At 47.2% G+C, this 22,600-nt stretch overlaps 1 protein-coding gene across 14 annotated transcripts in view; it reads right to left on the bottom strand.

The window, feature by feature from the left end:
- gwl (serine/threonine-protein kinase greatwall) overlaps positions 1-22,600 on the bottom strand; it is a 517,662-nt gene that overhangs the window by 84,223 nt on the left and 410,839 nt on the right. For 6 of the 14 annotated variants that reach the window (XR_012884864.1, XM_037429392.2, XM_075869072.1 and 3 more), the window contains one exon: positions 22,125-22,238. The exons of 1 other annotated variant lie outside the window; for it this stretch is intronic. Coding sequence is in view for 9 of the 13 variants with exons in the window: in XM_037429392.2 (XP_037285289.2) it covers positions 22,125-22,238 (114 nt within the window). In the remaining 4 variants the exon portion in view is untranslated. Of the gene's footprint in view, positions 1-658; positions 844-8,514; positions 16,788-21,876; positions 21,984-22,124; positions 22,239-22,600 lie in introns of those variants that run through there. 7 more of the 14 variants (XM_037429391.2, XM_075869070.1, XM_075869044.1 and 4 more) reach the window with 4 other exon arrangements.

Raw genomic sequence — 22,600 nt, forward strand, 5'->3', positions numbered from 1 at the left:
AGCGGCGGCGGTGCCTCAGGTTGGCTAGAGGGCGGCGACCCCGCCGGCAGCCATGCCGGCTGGCATCGGCGAGGTTTCGTTAGCGGTGGTGGTGGATGTTGTAGCGCCCCCTGGCTGCGTTGTGTTCGAGTCCTTCGGAGTGCGCAGCCGCAGTTGGTTCGCATGACGACGTTGCTCGCCGTCCGGCGTAGACACAGTCGCCATCCGAGCCCATTGGGTACTGGTGACCACTCCCGGCAACCATTTTGGCCGGCTGTGGAAACTTCTCAGCCACACCAACTGTCCTGCACAGAACGGCATGGTGGAGGAGCGCTCTTCAAGACGCGGTTCCCCGCCTGCACTCGGGAGGCAACAGTCTAGCCTGGTCCGTAGCTGATAACACAGCAGTAGTTCGGACGGAGACTTCCCAGCCTTTACCGGTGTCCGTCGGTATCGGCATAAAAACTGACTGAGACATTTAATGAATGTGTCACCCTCTTGGCTTTTTCGAAGGCCTTTCTTGATCGTGCGAACCGCGCGTTCCGCCAGGCCATTTGACAGCGGGTGGTAAGGCGCCGTCGTCACGTGGTTGATCCCGTTCATTCTTACGAACTTCTGGAACTCGGCTGAGACGAACTGTGGCCCATTATCTGAAACAAGTGTATGTGGAAGTTCGAACCTGGCAAATATGGACCTCAACGCTTCCACGGTGGCTTCTGATGTCGTACTCCACCTCGATATGGCCTCCAGCCACTTTGTTTCAGCATCTACGACCACCAGTAGCATGTGTCCTTTGACGGGGCCTGCGTAGTCGATGTGCACTCGAGACCATTTCCGGCTTGTTTCTGGCCATGGCGCCGGAACCTGCGCAGGAGGCATTGCACTGGTTTGAGCACACCTCTCACATTCGCGTACCATCCTTTCGATGTCGGCATCCAGCCCTGGATACCAAAAAATGGTTCGAGCAAGGTTTTTCATTGCCGCCATCCCTGGATGTGTTTCATGTAGGAGCCTCAAAAGACTCCCAGCAGCCGCTGATGGCACTACTATTCTATGTCCCCAATAAATGAGGTCCTGATTCACCGTCAGCTCATCCTTTTTCTGGAAGAACGGCCGGAATCGCTCTTCGGACTCTGTCAGGTACTGCGACCAGCCCTGCAGGATCCACTTTCGCACCTGCTGTAACATAGCATCACGGATGGTTAGAACCGCCAACTCTTTGGCACTGATGGGTGCCGCGTTCACAGCTTCAGTGTATAATACATACTCGGGAGCGTCGTCTTTTACGTTATCGGGCTGCCCCCGAGGAATAGGGAGTCAGCTGAAGGCATCTGCGTTTACGTTTTCAGATCCTTTACGATAGGTTAGGCTGTACCGATATTCACCCAACAGCAGGGCCCAACGCTGAATGCGGGCAGCGGCCATCGGCGGAATTCCCTTGTCTGGACTGAACAGTCCGGTTAACGGTTTGTGGTTGGTTACTAGTCCGAAGTGGGTCCCATACAGATAGTCTCTGAACCTGGTCACGCCGAATACGAGGGCGAGGGCCTCCTTTTCCAACTGGGAATAATTTTTCTCGGCTTTTGTTAATGGTCGTGACCTGAATCCGATAGGGTAGTAAATTCCTCCGACTCGATGCGACAACACTGCTTCCAGGCATACTGCTGACGCGTCGCACTCTAGGCGAATGGGCTTGCTTGGGTCAAAATGCACCAAAAGTTTTGCATTCTTCACTGCTTGTTTAGCTGCCTCGAAAGCATTCTGTTGTTGTCTGCCCCAGACCCATTTTACGCCCTTTGCCAACAATGCGTATAAGGGCGCTAGTAAGGTCGACATATTGGACAAAAACTTGCCGTAGTAATTTAACAGACCTAAAAGAGCTTTCAGTTCTCTTACCGAAGTGGGCTGGGGGGCGTCGAGCAGTGCCGTGATGTTGTTGCTTTTGGGGCGTAGGCCGTGTCTGTCGATGCAGTGTCCGAGAAAGGTGATTTGCTCTTGCCTGAACTTGCATTTCTCCCGTCGTAGGCGCAGGCCGTGTTCCCTCAGGCGCTGTAGCACTTGCTCCAGGATCCTGCAGTCGTTTGCCTTTTCCGATACAATTATGTCGTCCAGATATACCTGCACGCCGGAGATACCGCTGAGCACGGCCTCCATGTGCCGCTGGAAGATTGCTGGCGCTGACGACACTCCGAACGGCAGCCTGTTGAAACAGTAGAGACCCTTGTGCGTGTTAAAAACGACTAGCCTCTTCGAGTCCTCGTCAAGGGGCAGCTGATTAGAGGCGTTTCTCAAGTCCAATGTGCTGAAAACTTCTTCGCCGTTGAGGTTCGCAAAGATATCGTCAACCCGCGGCAGCGGATATTGCTCCATTATGGTAGCTGCGTTCACCGTAAGCCGGAAGTCGCCGCATAATCGCACCTGTCCATCTTTCTTGACCACGGGCACCACGGGTGTGGCCCATTTGGCCGATGTTACCGGTGATAACACCCCTTTGTTTACCAGCCGATCTAACTCTGCTGATACCATTTGTTTGAGCACATACGGCACCGTCCGCGCCTTACAAAACCGGGGTCTTGCGCCTTCTTTGACGGTCAGGTGTACCGGTGGCCCTCGGAGCAAACCCAACCCCGGAGCAAAGACATCACTGTACTTTGATAGCATGGTTTCCATCATTCTGTCCGCATTTTCCGCCAGCACACACGCCACCTCGTTTCCAGTGAGTACCGGCACGCCTGCCGTATTGAAGCTGCGTATAGTGTCACGGCCGCAAAGCATCGGTCCCGGACAGTCGATGACGAAAAGTTCGGCCAGAATGGTCGCGCCACTCATGGTCGCATTGAGTTGCAATTTTCCGTTGATAGGAAGTGGGCCCTTGAAACACGACAGCTTCATTGTTGTGGCTTGCAAACGTGGCCATTTGCCTCGGTGTCGCTCGAACACTGACCGCGGAATAACACTCACAGGTGAACCCGTGTCTACCAACATCGTGAGCGGCACTCCGTTCCAACTTATCTGGCACAAAATAGGCTTTACGTGCGCGCTGTCCGTCACTTGATGCGCAGTCCGCGTGTATAAAGCTTCGCAGTCATCCGAACTCTCTTGTGGGTCTTGCGAAAGGGCGCTCGCTTGTTGCCTCCGATTAGTGTCTTCGTTCGACGCTCTACACACTCGTGCCAAGTGGCTGCGTTTCCGGCATCGATGGCACGCTGTTCGGAGATGACGACAATCATCCGCTTGGTGCGAGGATGCACCACAGCGGGTGCAAGGCCGATGCTCATCGCGAGATAGCCCACTTGCTTTCTTCGACTTCGAACGTGAGAGGCCCGGCTGGACAAAATTCGTTGTGTCGGCTACCGGGAACGGCAGTGGCTGCATGTGCTGCGCGTTTTCCGCGGCGGCCTCAGCAGCCATTACGAAGTCTTCTGCTTCCTTCAAAGTCAGGGAACCGCGGGCCAACAACAGACGTCTTACATCGTCGTCTCGAACACCACATACAATGCGGTCCCGCAGCATGCGGTGCAACATGTCGCCGAAATTGCAGTCTTTGGCCATGCGCGAAGGGCGGCTACAAAATCCCGCACTCGCTCACCTTCTGCCTGTGTGCGCGTGAAGAATCGGTAGCTGGCTGCTGTTTCGTTGACCTGCGGCTCGTAGTGGCTCTGCAGATGCTTGATGACATCGCTGTAGATGAGGTCGTTCACGCTTTTGGGGTGGCATCGTCCCTGAAGTACTTTGACGGCGCCATTGGACAGAGCCGCCACCAGCAGGGCTCGTTGTTTTGCCTCGTCTGTGATTTCCTGTGCTCGAAAGTATGCTTCCAAGCGTACCTTGTAGGCGGACCAGCCTCCTTCTTCTTCCGTGAATGCAGGCGCCTGTCCCGGCGCCATTGCTGCCTGTTTCAGCAGCCGCACTTCAAAGCCTCCTCGCTCCGCGTCGATTCGTGCCTCGTCGCCACTGTTACGTCGCGAGTGAACGACTCAGTAACCAAGCAAGAACAAAAAGGTTTATTTTGCGTGTCTCGCTTTTATGTGCTCGGCGATGGCGATGACGTCATGACATGATTGGCGACACGCTTGCATGACGTAGCACTAACGAATAAGAATGAGGCTATTAGCAAAATGAAACTTGATGACACTATCATCAATGACAGTAACTGTATAGCCAATACATTTAATGACTACTTTTCGTCTGTGTTTTCTCGTGCCACCGTTCAGCCCTCGTCATATCCAAAAACTAGTTATGCTATCCCGGATATAGAAATCAACGAAAGCGGCATTTTTTCGGCGCTACTCGAATTAGACACTAAAAAATTTATCGGCCCGGATGGCATACCAAATATGTTCTTGCGCAGATACGCCGAATGGTGCGCGAAGTATCTGAACATAATCTTTAAAGAAAGTATACGGACAGCGGAAATACCTTTAGAATGGAAAACTGGAAAGGTGGTGCCTATTTATAAGACTGGTGACAAACTTAAAGTAATCAACTACAGACCAGTTTCGCTACTGTGCACTTGTAGCAAGGTTTTGGAACAGTTCATATTTAAGCATATCTGTTCTTTCTTAGAGGACAACAATTATTTAAGTAGTCAGCATGGTTTTTGGCGCGGTTTGTCCACTACGACGCAACTTATTCACACTGTAAATGATCTAATAGTAATGCTTGACAAGGGCGGACAGATTGACATGGTTTTTCTTGATTTTGAAAAAGCCTTCGACCGTGTGTCACACTGACATTTAATGATAAAGATCCGATGCCTTTTTGACAATCCTCGGATAGTACAGTGGCTCGACTCGTATCTTACACAGCATAGGCAGTTTGTTCACATAGGCAATTCGGACTCAGAATTCGCATCTGTTCTTTCAGGCGTTCCTCAGGGTTCGGTGCTCGGCCCGTTACTCTTTTTAATCTATATTAATGATTTACAGATTACGTCACCAGTATGTTGCCGTTTATTTGCAGATGACTGCGTTGCATACATGCACATTCAGTCAGTGAAAGATCAACAAATACTAAACAACTTCTTAGCAGCTATTAGCAACTGGTGCTCAACATGGCAGATGCGCCTAAACATTTCCAAGTGTGTTTAGATGAGTGTTACACGCAAGAAGGAGCCGCTGGTGTGCACCTATAGCATCAATAATGTTCCATTAGCTTCAGTAGACCAATTTAAATACTTGGGTTTGCATATCAGTTCTACGCTAAGCTGGAGTGGTCATGTGCAATTCATTGTTTCCAATGCTTTGAGAAAACTTTACATGCTAAAAAATCGCACGGTGCATTGCACCCCTAAAACTAAGCTTGTGGCCTACACGACATTAGTTAGACCGCTATTAGAATATGCGGACGTAGTTTGGGACCCGCACACCAAATGTGACATCGATTGCATTGAACGCGTTAAAAAAAAGCGCTAAGATTCATCTTCAACTCTTACGGCAGGCACGTGTCCATTACTGACCTTAGACATTTAAGCGAATTTCCAACGCTAGAATCACGCAGGAAAATGCATCGACTGCAAATGCTTTACAATATTCTAAACAGTAACATTAGAATGGGCTTCACTGATTACATGCAGTATAACAGCGCAAGGCCAACAAGATGGAAGCACAGTAAGACGATTGTAAGGCCACGAGTTAAAACGAAGGTGTATCAATTTTAGTTTTTCCTCGAACAATAGCAGAATGGAACGAGCTCCCATGTGACATAGTCGGCCTATCATCAGTTCATGCGTTCACAAATGCTGTGCAAGATTATCTGTGATGATGTTATGCGCAGCTCTTGTCATTCTTTCGCTTTTACAGCTTGAAATGTATGCGGGTAACCATTTATTTCGTGGTATTCTTCTGTTGACGTAAGCTGTCCTCCGGTTCACATGCTTATTTGTTTCGCTGACCGTTTCATTCATGTTCTGAAATGTTGTATGCGTCTTTTGGGTGTTCAATCACTTGATCCTGTATGTGTTATTGCTCCTGTGTCTTACCTCGGTGTATTATTGCAAATGCTATTGGGCTTGTTTTTTATGTTCGCGTCTTGAGTTCACATTTGGCCGCATGTGTTGTTACCATTAGACATATGTGCATTTGTTCTGTTTTTCTTTCTTTTATTTCGGTTGTCGACTGAAACAATGCAATGTGTAACATTATGTGATGTACCCACTCCTGCCATGGCTCCCAAAAGGCAGCTGGCAGTATCTGATAAATAAATAAATAAATAAATAAATAAATAAATAAATAAATAAAATAGTTCATGTACCAATTGGAAGCTAAGAAATGCTATAGTAACGTGCAGGACAAGTTGCTGAGCAGAAATTTCCCTGGTCTTGTTTATACCATAGGCACGGTTGTGACAACCAGTGCAATGGCGAGTGATTTCAAGAAGGGTTAAACATGAACTTGATGTCACGAAACGATGTGTGGCCTTGAATGCCCTTGCGGAACATGTGGAATCTACAAGCCATGAAATTGACTGGTCAAGTGCACATGTTCTGGCAAAAAAAAAAAACTATGCTAGCATCAAGCCTACACTTGGAATTCCTGCACATACAGACAACTTTCCATGTGCTGAACAGGAGTGATGGAATGCTTCTGACAATGTACTCTCGGAGCTTATGTCACATACTTTGGCATTCTTAAAGGGACACTAAAGAGAAACAGTGACTTGGTTTAGATTGACAAACTGCACTCTATCATAAAGAGAAAATAAAGGTTTATTAAATAAAGTTGTATTTTTAAATTTTAATTTAAAGGAACTGAAAGCAGAGCTAACCCAAAACACTTACTTAGCGGTAAAAAAACTGTGTTATTATTGCGATGGCAATTATATGAACACTCTCGGCGGGTTTTTGCCATTGCCGCCATGGTCCGTAATAAGTCTGAATTGATGACATGCTCCCGCGCACCGTAACTTTTACGAGCTGGTAAAAACAGGGATCGAATGAGCTGGCCCACCTCTATTGCCCAGAGGGGGCAAAGGCGTGTTATAACTGCCGTCGAATGCTCAAACAGAAAATAAACCACCCGCATTGAAGGAGAATGAAAAAACGTGGGGAAGGAGGGGGACGTTGCTGGACTAGCAATGGTGAACTTTGATTTTGAGGAGAGTTGCTTGTTGGGCAAGTTGGTGCATGCATACTTATTTGATTATAAGACCTGGGCGCAGTCACGATCACTGGCGCCTGCTATCTCGACAAGCATCAGTGCACTTTCAACATGTAGAGACTGTGTGAAAAGAGCACTTCTCCCTGAAGTGGCCGTGTTTGCTTACAACAGCATCTTGTAGAAGTACCGCAATATCAGATTAAAAAAAGTTGGAATCGCGAAGGCTATGGTTCCTCAAACTAGCGAAGCAAACAGAAACGTCGTTGTTACCATGGTCTTGGAGAGTTTCTATCAGTGCCTAATCTGACATCTCCTCGGTAGCAGTGGTGGGGAATACCTTTCAGCATTTCAGAGCAGCCATTGGAGCAGGCAAAATCTACTTTTGGAGCAGTTGCTTCTGTGTTTGGGGCTATAATACACACTTAGAGGAAGAGAGTGATGACACCATGTCCAATGGCATGCGGTGGGTATACACCAAAGAGCACATATCGAAACTACCGTGAAGTCCGGGATACGTAGACAGCGCAGTGACTGACATAGCGACAAAACAGACCAAATTACCTATTGGCGATAAATGTGTACTGCGGTCTGATCATCTACTGGCCAGTTGCTTGCAGCGCTACGCCTACTTGGTGTAAACATTGTGCCGAGCTGCTTTTGCGGCCACTTTGCCTGCAACAGTGCACAACAGTGCACTTGTAAAGATACCTGATGGGATCGACAGTATGAATAAATAAATAAATAAATAAATAAATAAATAAATAAATACACGGTGAGAAGCCTGTTGCATTAACGCAACGATGCGAGCTTTCTGCAAGCAATGATCTAGCGGTGCTAGCAGCAGACGGAGACGCGTTTCCACTGCCGCCTCATAAAGCGTGAACTATGCTTGCTGTCTCGGTACCCGTAATCCAAAACGCCCAACTCCACAACGACGAGCTGGTTTCGTCTCTGCAAAGCGGTGCACGCTGAACATGGTGCCGCACAACAATTGAGGCGGCAGCAATCTCAGCCTCAGCGCTCTCAGGTATATAGTCGCCAGCTATTAAAAGCGTGCACTAGGCCTAAAGCAGCGCTGCGCCTCACACGTCGCTTTTCGACGGCGATAAGTCATACTGGCGCCCTTTTCGGTAGTTGTCATATCGCCTTCATTCTTCACCAATAGTTACAAGAAAAAGCACCTCCACAATAGCACGGAAGTTCGAGTAATTGATCGGTCGATTTCGAGCTCTAGCATACAATGCAAGTGTACAAGACGGCGACCACCATGTGCTATATCCACTCACGATGCATGCTGTCAACATTACTTTCGGTTCTAAGAACACTTGTGGAGCAGTAATGACACAAATTAGACAAATAAGACCCCTTTGGAGTAGTACGGCGCTGTAATTTTCAATTGGCACAGGTTGGTGCAATTGGCGCAGGTTTCCCACAACTGTTGGTAGTGACGACACGATCATCTTTATTAAAACAAAAAAGCAAAGCTGAACGTTGTCAGGGGCCACACCAAGCATGCGCAATGTAACTATGCGAGTGTGCAAGGCATTGAAAACAAAGATCAAACAAGCAGATACCACAAAAAACTATTCGGTAAAGCACTCTTCATATCTAGCGCGGCTCTGTGTATAAGGTGCTAACTTGCAAATGTAGTTTTTTTTAGTTTGGAGGGGGACAACACATCCGCGCATGCGCCCGCGGCAGCGAGAACGGCTGCAACGCCGGCTCGTGGGCCGCAGGCCCGTCTTGCACACACCCGTGCGCAATAACATGTGCTCGCTCTCGCCTGGGAGTCACAAGGGCCACGAGCACGCTGCTGCCATTTTGCGCTTCGTCAGCAGCGGGGAAATCGCGAAAGATGTCAGCTTGTGCCACAATGATGAAATCTAGGGCGAAATTTTTACATTGTTTGTAGCGAAAATCAAGGTTGCCTCGCACTGTTACTTTGTTACATTGGGGTTGCAAATACATGTGCTTCTATGAAGTAACAGCGGGAATTGATTGATATGTGGGGTTTAACGTCCCAAAACCACCATATGATTATGAGAGACGCCGTAGTGGAGGGCTCCTGAAATTTCGACCATCTGGGGTTCTTTAACGGGCACCCAAATCTGAACACACGGGCCTACAACATTTCCGCCTCCATTGGAAATGCAGCCGCCGCAGTCGGGATTCGAACCCGCGACCTGTGGATCAGCAGCCGAGTACCTTAGCCACTAGACCACCGCGACGAGGCGGGAGAAGGTGCCATCAGTACTCGGTGTTTCCAGGTGGTCTCCCTTCCAAGTACTGACCGAGCCCAATGCTGTAACAGCGGGGAATAGAAAAATTTCGCTATATTGAGGACTTAAATTATGGAGGTTCGTTATAAGCACGTTACACTGTATTGAGGTTTGAGTGCATGTGGTTTTGCCTTCAGTAATATTGTTACGAGGTCATAATGCGAACTTAGGCAGCAGACTCAATGGCCAAATTAAACTCTTTATTTGGGCTAAACTTGTGGCCAACAAACGCAAAGATTAAAACGATACACATTGCCGCCAATAGCGGTGGACAGAGCGTTGGCCGTGGATCAACTGACAAACGGCAAAGAGCATTGGCATTTGTACACTTGCCATCAAATGTTCTAGCGTTATAGCTAGCGGTGATGTAGGTTCCAGAATAATCTGCAATGTTCAGAAAGTGGGCATAATGTTAACAAAACGATCTACTATAGCCTCGAAGCTTTTCGAACACGGTAGGCGCTGCTTGCGTTGAACATTGTGTAACAGGGTTATAGCAAAACATGAAATGGCTTATAGCATGAAATGGCTTGAGGCGCACAACACGGACAACTTCAGGTGAAGCATGGCATCGTTGAGAGTTCATAATGCCGTCGGGAACAACCTCGTAGTCGAGTGGGCAGAGACGTCGAACTACTCTGTACGGTCCGAAGTACCGTTGTAGAAGTTTTTCACTGAGTCCACGTCGGCATATTGGCGTCTATGCCCATACACGGTCACAGGGCTGGTACTCCACAGAGCTTTGTCGAAGATTGTAACGGCGGCTGTCGGTTGCTTGCTGATTCTTGATGTACAGACGGGCGAGTTGACAAACTTCTTCCATGCGCTAAAGGTAGATGGCGACGCAAGGCAGCATGGCGCCGAGCGTCGTTGTCGAGTTCCTTCCGTAGACCAACTTGTACGGTGTCATCTGCGTCGTTTCTTGTACGGCGATGTTGTATGCGAAGGTTACGTACAGAAGAATGGCATCCCATGTCTTGTATTCAACGTCGACGTACATGGCCAGCATGCTAGTGATGGTCTAGTTTAGGCGCTCAGTGCCTGGCTGTATGCCAAAATCACTTGGGTTTGCTCAGCAGTACATGCTGTACCTCTGTCGATGATGAGGATCTCTGGGGCGTTACTCAGGACAATGTTTTCGATGAAGAATTTGGCTACCTCACCTTTCTGCAGGGCTTAAGTTTCAACGTTGCGGGTAAGGTAGTCGGTAGCTACGACGATCCATTTGTTTCCGACAGCCGACGCCGGGAACAACCCAAGTAAGTCCATACGGATTTGCTGGAGTGGACGGTGAGGTGGTTCAATGGGCTGAAGAAGTCCTGCTGGCCTTGTGGGAGGTGTCTTCTGTCACTGGCAGTCCCGGCATATCCTCAAGTAATGAGCGACGTCGGCGGCAAAGCGTGGCCAGTAGTGTTTCTCTTGTATTCTTGCGAGCGGGAAAAACCAAGATGGCCAGTCGTTGGGTCGTCATGCAGTGCCTGCATAATTTCCGGTCGCATTGCCGAAGGCACGACGATAAGGTAACCGGCTTGGGCAGGATAAGTTTTTTTTTTTCACGAGGACGTTGTTTTTCAAGAAAAATGATGCCAGTTCTTGACTGAAGACTTTTGCTACGATACTGGTTTTGCCCTAGAGGTATTCTACTAGCCCTCTCAGTTCCAGGTCGCCTAGATATCGCTTGGTGAAGTCGTTGGCACCTATGATTCCCAAGAATTACTCATCATTCTGGTCGTCCCACTGTGGTGGATAGACTGGGTACGAGACAGGCAGTCGGCGTCGGATTGTTTTCTTCTAGACTTGTACACGACGGTAATGTCGAATTCTTGGAGTCTTAGGCACCACCGTGCGAGGCAACCTAAAGGGTCCTTCAAGTTAGCTGCCAACACAGGGTGTGGTGGTCGCTCACAACTCTGAAACGCCTGCCGTAGAAATAAGGGCGAAATATTGACGCTGCCCAGATGACAACAAGGCACTTCTTTTCTTTTGTGGAATAGTTGGTCTCGGCCTTTGATAGCGACCGGTTAGCATAAATGACAATCTTTTCTAGGTCGTCGGTCTTTTGCACGAGGACAACGCCGAGTCCTACGCTGTTTCCGTCGGTGTGTACTTTTGTTTTGACGCATTCGTCATTATGCGCAAGTAGCGGTCGTGTCTGCAGGCATCGTTTGAGTTTCTTAAATGCTTCAATTTGCATTGTTTCTCCTTTAAAATCGATGTCTGTCTTCATGAGTTTTGTTAGTGGCTCAGCGATGTGTGAAAAGTCTATGATGAAGTGTCTGTAATAGGCACACAAGCCGAGAAATCGGCACACGACCTCCTTGTCGGTGGGTGGTGAGAAGGTTATGATGGCAGCTGTTTTCTGGGGGTCTGGGTGAACTCCAGTTTTGCTGATCACGTGACCCAAAAACAGGAACTCCTTGTACGCGAAGCGGCATTTCTCTGGCGTTCGGGTAAGTACAGAACTCCTGATTACTTGAAGTACAGATTCGAGACGCAGGAGGTGTTCGTCGAAGCTCGACGAAAACAGAACGACGTCATCCATGTAAACGAGGCAAGTCTGCCACTTCAAGCCAGCCAAGACTGTATCCATGACTCGTTGGAAAGTCGCAGGCGCCGAGCAGAGACTAAAGAACATGACCTTGAACGCGAGCAGGTCGTCCAGTATTATGAAGGCAGTCTTTCTCGGCCTCTCTTGGCGACTTCGATTTGCCAATAGCCGGTTTTGAGGTCCTTCGAAGAAAAGTACCTCGCACTGTGAAGGCGATCTAGGGTACCGTCTATCCTTGGAAGCGGGTACACATCCTTCTTCGTGATTTTGTTTAGGCGACGATAGTCGACGCAGAAATGTAGAGTTCCGTCCTTCTTCTTCACTAACACCACTGGTGATGCCCATAGACTCTTTGAAGACTGAATGATGTCGTCGCATAGCATTTCGTCGACTTGTTGCTTTATGGCCTCGCGTTCTCGTGTCGACACTCTGTGCGGACTTTGATGGAGTGGCCTGGTACTTTCTTCTGTTATGATTCGATGTTTTGCGACGGAAGTCTGTTGAATTCTTGACGATGACGAAAAGCAGTTCTTGTATTTCAGTAGCAAACTTTTTGGCTGTTTTTGTTCATGCGTCGTTGGACTTGGATTCGTCAGAAGCCGGTTGAAGCGCATGAGTCCTCTAAGGGCATTCAACAGAATCATTGACTGCGAAAATGTTGCTGGTTTCCAGTATTTCTTTAATTACCCACATTCCTTTGCTCACGTGCTAAAGTTCGCGAGCATCACTCTTGCGTTATCTCCTCGCAGCTCAGCTATTCTTCTGGCGACGCAAATTTCATGGTTGATCAACAAATGCTGGACGCCTTTAACGATGCCTTGCATGTCTGTTGATTCTTGAGTGGCGACGAAAATGCTGATGCTGGAGCAAAGAGGAACGGTGACTTGGTTTTCTAACACATTCAAAGCGTGCCTCTCTGACGGCGTGAGCAGGGGCAGTGCTTTTTCTGTGGATAGCGTTATTGCCTCAGTCCTTAGGTCGATGACGGTGCTGTGTTGACTTCAGAAGTTCATCCCAAGTGTCACATTCCTGGAGCAGTGCTGTAGAATTAGAAAGCTGGTGGGATAAGCCCGATTATTGACGGTGACATTTGCTGTGCAGACTCCTGTCGGTGTTATTAAGTGACCTCCAGCAATCTGAAATTCAGGGCCTTGCCATACAGTCCTCACTTTCTTCAACTTTATCGGAAAAGTCCACTGACAACGGAATAGTTGGCTCCAGTATCTACGAGAGCGGTGACATTGTGGCCGTCGATTAGAACTTCGAGGTCGCTAGTTCATAGCCTTGCATTGCAGTTGGGTCATGGTGTCTGATCGTGGCTACGTCGGTTTGCTGCACTGTTTCCATATGGGTCGTCTGGTCTTCTGCCCGGAAAGCGTCGACTTTAGGTTTTTGTCCTGCTTGCGATGTGTTCTTCGTAATTTGTCGCGTTCTTCGGTATTTGGTCTTGCAGCAACCACACCTCCATCGGTTGCTGTTCTTACTTTTCCTGGTAGGAGCTCTGAGATAGCCTCGAGCAGGACCAGTGAACTGCCTGAAGTGTGGCGACATTTAGTAGCCGGGTGATGGTGAACGATACGATCTTCGGGGTGTCAGCTACGATGAGAGTCGGCAATATCGCGTGATCTTTCACCTCGCTGAGGAGCCGGCTTGTCGATAGCGAAACTACGTAGTTTCATCTGGCGGTACTGGCAGCGGCGGTAGGGGATGGCCGACTTCTCTGCAGTGGTAGTACAGTGGGCGGTAGTCAGGCGTGTGCCAAATGTTGGTTTTTCTCGGTGTGTAGCGCTGGCCGAGAAGAGAACCGTAAGGCGTCGGTGGTGGTGGCGGCGGCGTCTGGCAACGCAAGATTAGCGGTGCGGCGTCTTGGTGCGGGCGCTGCGGCGGGACGTAATGGCAGGCTGCAGCAGCATAGCTGATAGCCGGTAGCTGCGGCTGTTCTGGATGAGGAACACCCAGTGACTGTTGAATCTCCTCACATACTGCTTCAGCAATTGACGTCATCCATGACTGTGGCAAAGACATCTTTAGGAGTTCCTCTTGCACGATGGCTCGGATAGCTTCGCGCAGGTCTTCAAAGCCAAGGACTTGAACAGCTGCAAAGTCTGGAGTCAGGCGACGATTGTACTGCCTGGTACGCATTGCTAGCGTCGCCTCAATCGTCGTTGCTTCCGAGACGAATTCTTTGACTGTCGAGGGTGGGTTTCGCATCAGCCCAGCGAAGATCTCTTGCGCAACTTCTTGCATGAGGAAGCGGACTTTCTTGTCCTCGAGCATATCTGGATCTGAATGGTGAAACCGTTTCGTCATTTCTTCAGTGAATAGTGCGATGCTTTCGTTTAGCAGCTGGATACGGGTTTCTAGAAAAGCCCCGGCCCTCTCCTTACGGACGACGCTCGTGAATGTGGCGAGAAACTTCGTGCAAAATATCTCCCACGTTGTTAGCATCCGTTTTTGGTTTTCAAACCAGGTACGAGCTGCATCCTCCAAGGCGATGTATACATGTTGAAGCTTATCTTTGGTGGCCCAGGCATTAAAAGCGGCGAATCGATCGAATGCTTCAAGCCTGCTTAAATATTTTAAAAAGATGAAAAAAAAAAAGGTGTTTTGCAAGGCTTTTAACAAATGAGCCCTTCCCTCCCGAAAAATTCCTGGCTACAGGCCTGCCATGTCACTGCATGTGGTTCTAATGCTAGATTTATTAGGAAGAAGCAGTAGCGCTTCTTTGAGACTTGCTCCAGAAGCATAGCTTATCACAAAGATTGGAGATTCTTGTATAAGTGAACCATCTGTCACTTTACTGTACTCAAAACCTGAATTAATCCACAACCTCCTCTGATTTTGTTAGTCTGGAAATAAAGAGAATGAATGAACGTACACATGTTGCCTCATATGTTTTTATCTGCACACATGACAAAAGGACATATATATGTGAAACCTTCCCCTGCTGCACTTCAATCACAAGCCTCATACATGTGAAAGAGGCCTGCCTGCTATGACACATTGAAATAGTGTGTGTTGACCAAAATTCTTTTTTTAAATAATCAAAGGTGTGGCCATCAACAGCGTAGCCGTCAACGAACATTCGAAGTAAATTGCGTCTTGAATTTGTAGCCGTTTGAGGGTTTTCGTTCCGAGTCGTCAACGCAGCGCCATCTCTAGAAGCTGCACTCGTCAGTTTCCCGGGGGATAACCAGAATAAGCCAATGAAGGAGAGCGGCAGCGTTGAGGGGAGCATGACGGCCGACCCTAAGGTGACGGCGAGCGGCTAGACCAGTTTCTTTGAGCAACGACGTCAGCGCAGGACGGTTCGGAGCGTGAAGATGAACGGCGAGGTGAATGGTCCTGAAGATGGTCATTTAGAAAAGCGGGTTGCAAAGAGTGTGCACGGTCCTGACGACGGTCGACATTAAGAAAGCTTGGCTGGAAATACCACCTGTTGGGGCAATGGCGGGAGATGTGCCCAACTTGAGAGCAAAGCAGATGGGTCGATCATCGTGCGTGCGCCACTCAGATTAATTTCGGTAGCGTGGTGGAAACCGAGGAGTCGAAGCTGCTGCAGCGACAAGCGGAGCAGAGTGGTGGTCAGCGTTGTGGACGAGAATGCTCATGGGCTGCGGCATGAGCCTGGCAGGCTGGGGAACATGGACGCCCAGTTTAGCAAACTCCTGACGTATGACGGCTTGAATAAACGAGACCGTTTCCCAGTTGCATTGCGCAGGGGGCTGACAGGAAGCGGGTGACATGGCCTCCAGCTCCTGGCAAACAATCCTTGCGATAGTGGCAGGTGGCGCAAGTGAACAGGGCGTTGCAGAATCCTCGCAAGATGAAGTCGCAGCAATGTTTGGTAGTCTCGTGAAGTGGTGGGTTATTCGCCTGCTTTTAGCTTGTTCAAATCATCGGCATTCAGATATGATAGAGTCGACAGTAGTACAGCTCTTACACATTAGTATGTTGAAAGCATCGTCAGCAAATGCCTTTCAACACGTTGCTGATCTTGTCCGCCTCGGACATGTTTTTGTCAGTCTTCCGGCACAGTGCCAGTACGTCTTGGATGTACGTGATGTACGATTCCGTCAATGATTGAACATGCGCAAGTTCCTGCCTGGCTGCCATCTGACGAGCAACTGACTGACCAAACAAGTCGCGAAGGTTTTGCTTGCATGTGTCCCAGCTGGTTAATTCTTCTTCATCTTCCATACTCGTATCAATTTCAATCGCACTGCCAAGACCTTGTACAAAATTACTGCTTCCCTAAATAAATAAAAAAATAAATAAACAGTTGTGAGTAGTGCGTATTTGTCTTCTTTCTTGTGTTGGTCGATTTTCATTCTGCACTATGTTTCAGCCAGTCATTCCAACGTCAACTATTCCAACGATTCTAGTTCACAGGCATAGTATCATTATTTTCGAGAACTCAAGCAAGTCAGTGGCAACACAGCTGTAATTACTGTTGTGTACAGTTAAACCTGTTTATCACTAACCTCCATATAATGAATTTCTTGATATAACAAAGCTTTTCTATTCCCCGCCATTACTCCATAGAAGCACATGTTTTTACCACCGCTATACAACAAAGTAACAATTGAAGACAACCTTAATATTACGAAATTTTGTCACAAGCAATCTATAAACTTTTTCCCGGATTTTGTAATTTTAGCACGAGCATGCACCTTTCGCGGCCGCCAAGCCGCTGACAAAGGGCAAAGCAGCGGCGGTGGAAACTTGTGGCCCCGGCGACACCCAGGAGAGAGAGAGCGCTTCTTATTGCGCGCGGGTGTGCACGATGCGGGCAGGTGGGCTTGAAAGACATGAGCAGACGTTGCCGTGTTCTCGCCGCCATGGGCGCATGCGCGGATGTACCCGAGCTCTCCTCCCTCCAAACTGAAAAAAATAAAAAATAAAATAAAACTATTTTTGTGTTGGTGGTGGCACGCTTTTAGTTAGCATCAGGTAAGTGGCGCCGCGCTGCATATGGAGCGCTCTACCGAATAGTTTTCCGTGGTATCCATGTCGTTTCAATGCAGTGCGCACGTGCACCGTGTCACTGCGCGTGCATGGTGATGGCGACGGTCTGCTTTGAATTTTTTTAATGCAGACAACCGTGTCGTCACTATCGAGGGAATGTCAGAATAGGCACTGATGGAAACTCCCTAAAAACATGATGAGGAGAACGACAGATATTCGGAGGTCGACTGGTCACGCACTTCTATCTTGTGCTGCGCCGTGAATTCGCAGGACTGTAACCTTCGAAATTAGCCCATTATCTCAAGCAACAGCACGATGATGTGTTGAATGCAATGCAATGAATGCGATAGCAATGAATTTTAATAATATACAAAATAAGGCTGGCAGCCAGCTCTTTTGGATCCATTATCGTGGAACTCCTACAGAATGCTAGTGTAAGCAAACATGGCCACTCTATGGAAAAGTGCTTTTTTCGCAGAGCCTGATAGCGTTGAAAGTGCACTGATGCTTGCCGAGATAGCGCATGCACCAGAGTCCTTAAAATTAGAGGTCACCATAGCTAGTCAAGCGACCCCCCCCCCCCCCCCTCACATTTTTCAGGCTCATTCAAGATGGGTGGTTTCTTTTCTGTTTGAGCATTTGATGGCAGTTATGACATATAAAGAGATGTTATCGTATGTGCCCTTTAGGCGATATATATGGGCCAGCTCATTTGATCTCCACTTCAGCAGCATTTGCATGCTTTCACCAGCTCGTGAAAGTTATAATGCACAAGTGCATGTTATCAATCTGGACTTGTTACGGAATATGGCGGCGATGGTGAAAACCTCGCCGAGTGTGTCCATATGATTGCTGTAGCAATAATAACGCAGTTGTTCTACCGCTAAATAAGTGTTTTGGGCTACCTTTGCTTTCAATTTGGGTGCATATATTCCCAATGTTTGCACTAAACCTGCATATGACGAAATCCTCTTTATAACGAATTCTTCAGGGAATTGGTCAATTTCGTTATATCCAAGTTGAACTGTAGTTATGAATTTCAAGTAAAATGTACAAGCATGACGCGAAACACCAAAAGGAACAACATGATAATGGAGGCATGCCTGCCTGGTGCTTCATGTGAGGGCAGTATGAAAAGATGGAGAGAGATCTTGTAAGGTCAGCGACCCACTTCTATTTTTTGTTGCATCACCTTACTGTCAGTGAGGGACACAAACAAGCGCAGACTACTGATCTGTGATGAGGTGCATTGTCAGTATTCATAGATGCAGCATCGAATGTTATGGCTTTATTGCTGGCAGTTGTGTAAGCTTTCGAAAAAACTTCAGCATTCACGTCCTGCGCGTATTCTTTAAAAGAATGAACACCGACTAACGTGAAGCTTCACAAACATTGCGGCATGGTCTGTCCTCAGTATTGCTAGCGGCTTCTACGGATGAAACTCAAATACATAAAGACAAAGTAAGAAATAGGCGTGGCATTATACTAGAGGATGTATCAGCGAAAGGTGTGTACACATGTCATATGTCTGATAAGCGATAATCTATTTTGTATACTCAGTGACAATGAAAAATCATGGTTGTCAGCAAAGGTGACACTGATTTTTGTAGCACATATATTTTGTGGGAAAGTGCAAAATTAACTACCCCCGAATGAGGCTGGAGTCGTCCACTGTTACCTGCTCTGCATTCCCTGCATCACCGCGCAGACAATAGTAAAATGTCTCAAAAGCAGATCAAAGCATCATAACTGAGCATGACGCAAAACCTGCGGGAACATCTGCAGTGCGCATACAGTGTGGGGGGGACCGCAAGGTGACATTGAGGGGAGAGACTCACGTTGCCAGTTACAGATATGCACCACCAGTGCCCCTCTGCGGCAACTTTGTTGCTTTTCGGCAAAGTCCCCTTGCGAGGTTTGCCAGCAACCATTCTGGAAGGGCGGCATTTTTGGCCAGCATGCTCAATGTTAACTTTTCCTTATTTTATTGCTAGCCTCTCGTACTTAAAAGCCATTTCTTTCGGATACAGACTTTCGAAATAAAAATGTTATGAGAGCCAAACTCCTGATAACCTCAGCACACCGAGTTTAGGTTGAGACTGAAACACTTTACAACAGGTAAAGGGAGACTGAAATGACTAAGAAAAAGTTGTTTATTTCTTTTTAAATTATCGTACTCACTCACGTAATGAACACACTTTTTTCCCCGAAAAATCAGAGCAAAATTGTGGGTACGTTTATTATGCGGAAAAATTTTTATAAAAACTTTCTCAGTATGAGCAAAAAATGCGACAATGCAAAGAAAGTTAGGTCGCTCAGCACTTCACTCATCTTCGGTGGTTCAAGGCACTATTTTCTGCAAGCTGTGCCTGTGCCACCCATGCACGCCATTTAGGCATTTCGCGACTATGTTTTTCTCACCATCATTTAACCGCGACAGCAGTATCTGCTGTGATCTCGAGGGGCACCCAGAAGTCTACGCTACAATGCTACGACGCACTTAGGCAACTTTGTGGCAACTTGGTATGACGAACATGACGGGTCAGGCTTTATTAGCTCTGCAGTTCATGCTGCTTTTCTTGGCAGAACTGAATATATTGTGCTCAGAAAGAAGCTTGCTGTCAATTAAGCTGTTAAAAACAACTTTCAGCTTCCCAAAGCACATTTCTGTCTTTGACATCTCTCTGAAGTCAAAACATGTCAACCCTTGAAAGAGAGGACTTCTCTCCATAATTTTCAGTATTATATACAAAATAGACTTCCGACACTCGCTTCTTAACTCAAAAACAGGTTTGGGGCTCACTTTCCTGTTCTTTAGGATATTCTCCGCCGCATGTCCAAGATCCACCTACTCAAGCAACGTGTAAATACCAGCAACACTATTATATATTCCCAAAATTTTTGTGATGCTCGTGCTTTCTGTCAATACTGAGCGCTTCACAGACCCTGCAAAAAGGCTCCTCAAGACACTTTTAACTTCTTTTGTAAAAAAAAAAAATCTTGGGAGAATCGCTCTGAAAAACTGTCAAGGAGGGCCGCACAATGATCATAAGGTTTAGCGAAAAGTTCAGTTTCGCAAGTGCAAGCGGGTCCTTAGAGAAGTGCCGACATTCTCGTAGGCTCTATATTTTGGCATGGGTAGCCTGTGGTCACCTAAAACTTCGGTGTAGTGCTTCAAGTGCTCCCACATTGGCAGGGCTCTCTCCAGTACTAGCACATTGTCGACATGACAGTGGAATACAAAAGGAAGTAGCTTACTACCTGTCCCTTTGGTGGGAATAAATAGGAAATGAGTCTTTTACGAGGCAGCCCAATATTATTTAAAGCGAAACACAATGCACCGTTGATTCTGCCTGCACAAGTTTTAGACACCTGCTCCGATGGATCGCAGCACTGCCCGCACATGCATAATGCCGTGAACATTGCCTAGCTCGAGAAGATGCGAAGATAGCAGACTAGCGAGATTTAAGAACTCTAGATTGGATGCTCCTTAGATTGGATTCATCTCCAATCGAAATTAGTTACCAGGTGCTGTAACGGCTGTGCCATTTAAAACTGAAACTCCCTGATGCTTTTTAGTCAGCACAGTTTGTTTACAAGGTCATTCATAAACGAAAGGGCCTTTGAAATGAGCGTGACTTACAGAAATATGTCGTCAATTTTCTCTAGTGGAACAAATCCCACAACATTTTTAAGAATTACAAAGAGTACACGAGAACTCAAGGAGTTTCAAGGGCCCTAAAACTTGTATTGTCAATATTCAGGGTATTCCAGGATTTAAAAGGGGCTGTGTGAACCCTGTGATGATCACAGTGCAGTTGCAGCTGTTCGTGGTGCCCTGACCATACAGCACGGTATATATAAGAAAGAAACACAACACAGATGTAAAGAAAGGTAGCCACTAAACTTCCAACTGTTTATTTCATGCCATTCACATCAATCTTATACATGTGCAAGAAACAGAACTTGGCTTGTACGTGATCTTGGAAAGTCATTTGCTTTTCAATCGAAGCAATTGATGATGAACTCACAAGAAGCTTTCCATATCTGTTATAGCTTTGGCTCTTATTTCACATGTCAGCCTATTCTTAGACCAGTCAATAATGATACAGCTGTACAGATTAGGAGAGCACCTACAGTTTTTATTGTGTGCCGAACCCTCCCGCTGAAAGTCTATTTCTTGCATTGTAGCTTTGTTCACGTAGTCCATCATTCAGACACCGCATAGTCAGCCCTATATAGTACTTCCCGCACGATACTGAAAGAACTTGTAGACTACGCAGCACTCGCAATCAACAAATCTAACCTGGTGTCTCTTGTCGCAGGCCAAGTGAGCAACATCATTTGTGCATGTCAACTTGCAAAGTTCCCCTAGTTTATTACGGGTTGCATATGTTAGCCTGCTGAGCAATATTTTCAAGTTATGGGAAATAGTGTGCACATATGGTATCACACCTACTCTGCAGCCTGAACACTCTAAATCTTCTTCTCTGTTTTCGTTGCTTTAATCTTTCAGGATGTGTTTGGCGGCAGACACCTGTAGCAGAACTGGATACCCTGCTTTAGTGAGTCGTTTGCTATGAGTCTTGGAACTGAATGTGTGTGATTCTGTGATTTTTGTGAAGTTTTTGTGATGGTATCAGCCATCGGTACACCAATTCTTCAAATCAGGAGAGCTGGTGTGTGTGAATATAGCTTTCATGCTAGACACAGAATGTCCAAGGAGTGTACATTGGTACTCCACATAGCTATCCTCAACACACTGGGTCTGGAATGTGCATCTTAACGCCAAAAGAGCTGTCCTAGGCACCATTGTTAGACTGCCATTTACTGATATTTGCAGTCAATGCTGAGCAAATGAAGAATGGTCATTGCTCCCATATACCCTTGCACTGAGTGGCTAAACGAACTTTTTTCACCGGCGCCTTCTGTGCATGCGCACCAGAAACTGTAACACCCTTGAACATTCTTGGAGGTTTGTGGCATATGAAACCTGTCGTCTCACCATCTCAGACGTCATGAATGCGAAGGAATGCCCAAGCTCCCACACTGTCTCGTCGGCCGAGAAGCCACCAAATTTGGTTTTGGTGCTCGCCACTAGGGGCTCTGTACCTATCATGAAAAAAGTCCATTATGTCTCCACTGTGATTTTAGGTTTTACGAAAGGCATCGAGATCCAAAAGGCCTTAATTCCTTTGCCGAAGCGGCCAGACTGAACAAACCATACAAAAAAAAAAACTCAAGCAAACATACCTCCATGCAGAATGTTAGCGAAGACTGCCTCTGGGCTCTGGTCACAGAAAGGTGGGATTCCTGTCATGAACTCGTACAGACATATGCCAAGGGCCCACCAGTCCACAGGTGCACCTGAAGAACAGAATTTGTGCTTGCAAAGACATCGTCTGTCTCAGCTCAGTTTCTTTTTTTACAAAATTAAAAACGATGACAAGCAAGTGCTTGTAATAGCATAACATACAAGCTGCACCATTCATGCGCTTCAAGGGCTACTGACACAAAAATTTTGGCCTCGCAATTTATTGCTTCAATGCATTGTTGGGGGCCCGTTAGTCATAACACGACACGTTGAGACTGAAACACAAGTCACCTTCATAATTCAAATAAATATGTCATGCAGCAGTGCATGACATATTTATTTATTCCCAAATACTGCGAACACGTAGTCCAAGCAGGGAGGGCAAATAAAATGGTACAACAGTGAACATTCCGAA

The sequence above is a fragment of the Rhipicephalus microplus genome, chromosome 1 (genome assembly GCF_043290135.1).
Source record: "Rhipicephalus microplus isolate Deutch F79 chromosome 1, USDA_Rmic, whole genome shotgun sequence".
NCBI lineage: Eukaryota > Metazoa > Arthropoda > Arachnida > Ixodida > Ixodidae > Rhipicephalus > Rhipicephalus microplus.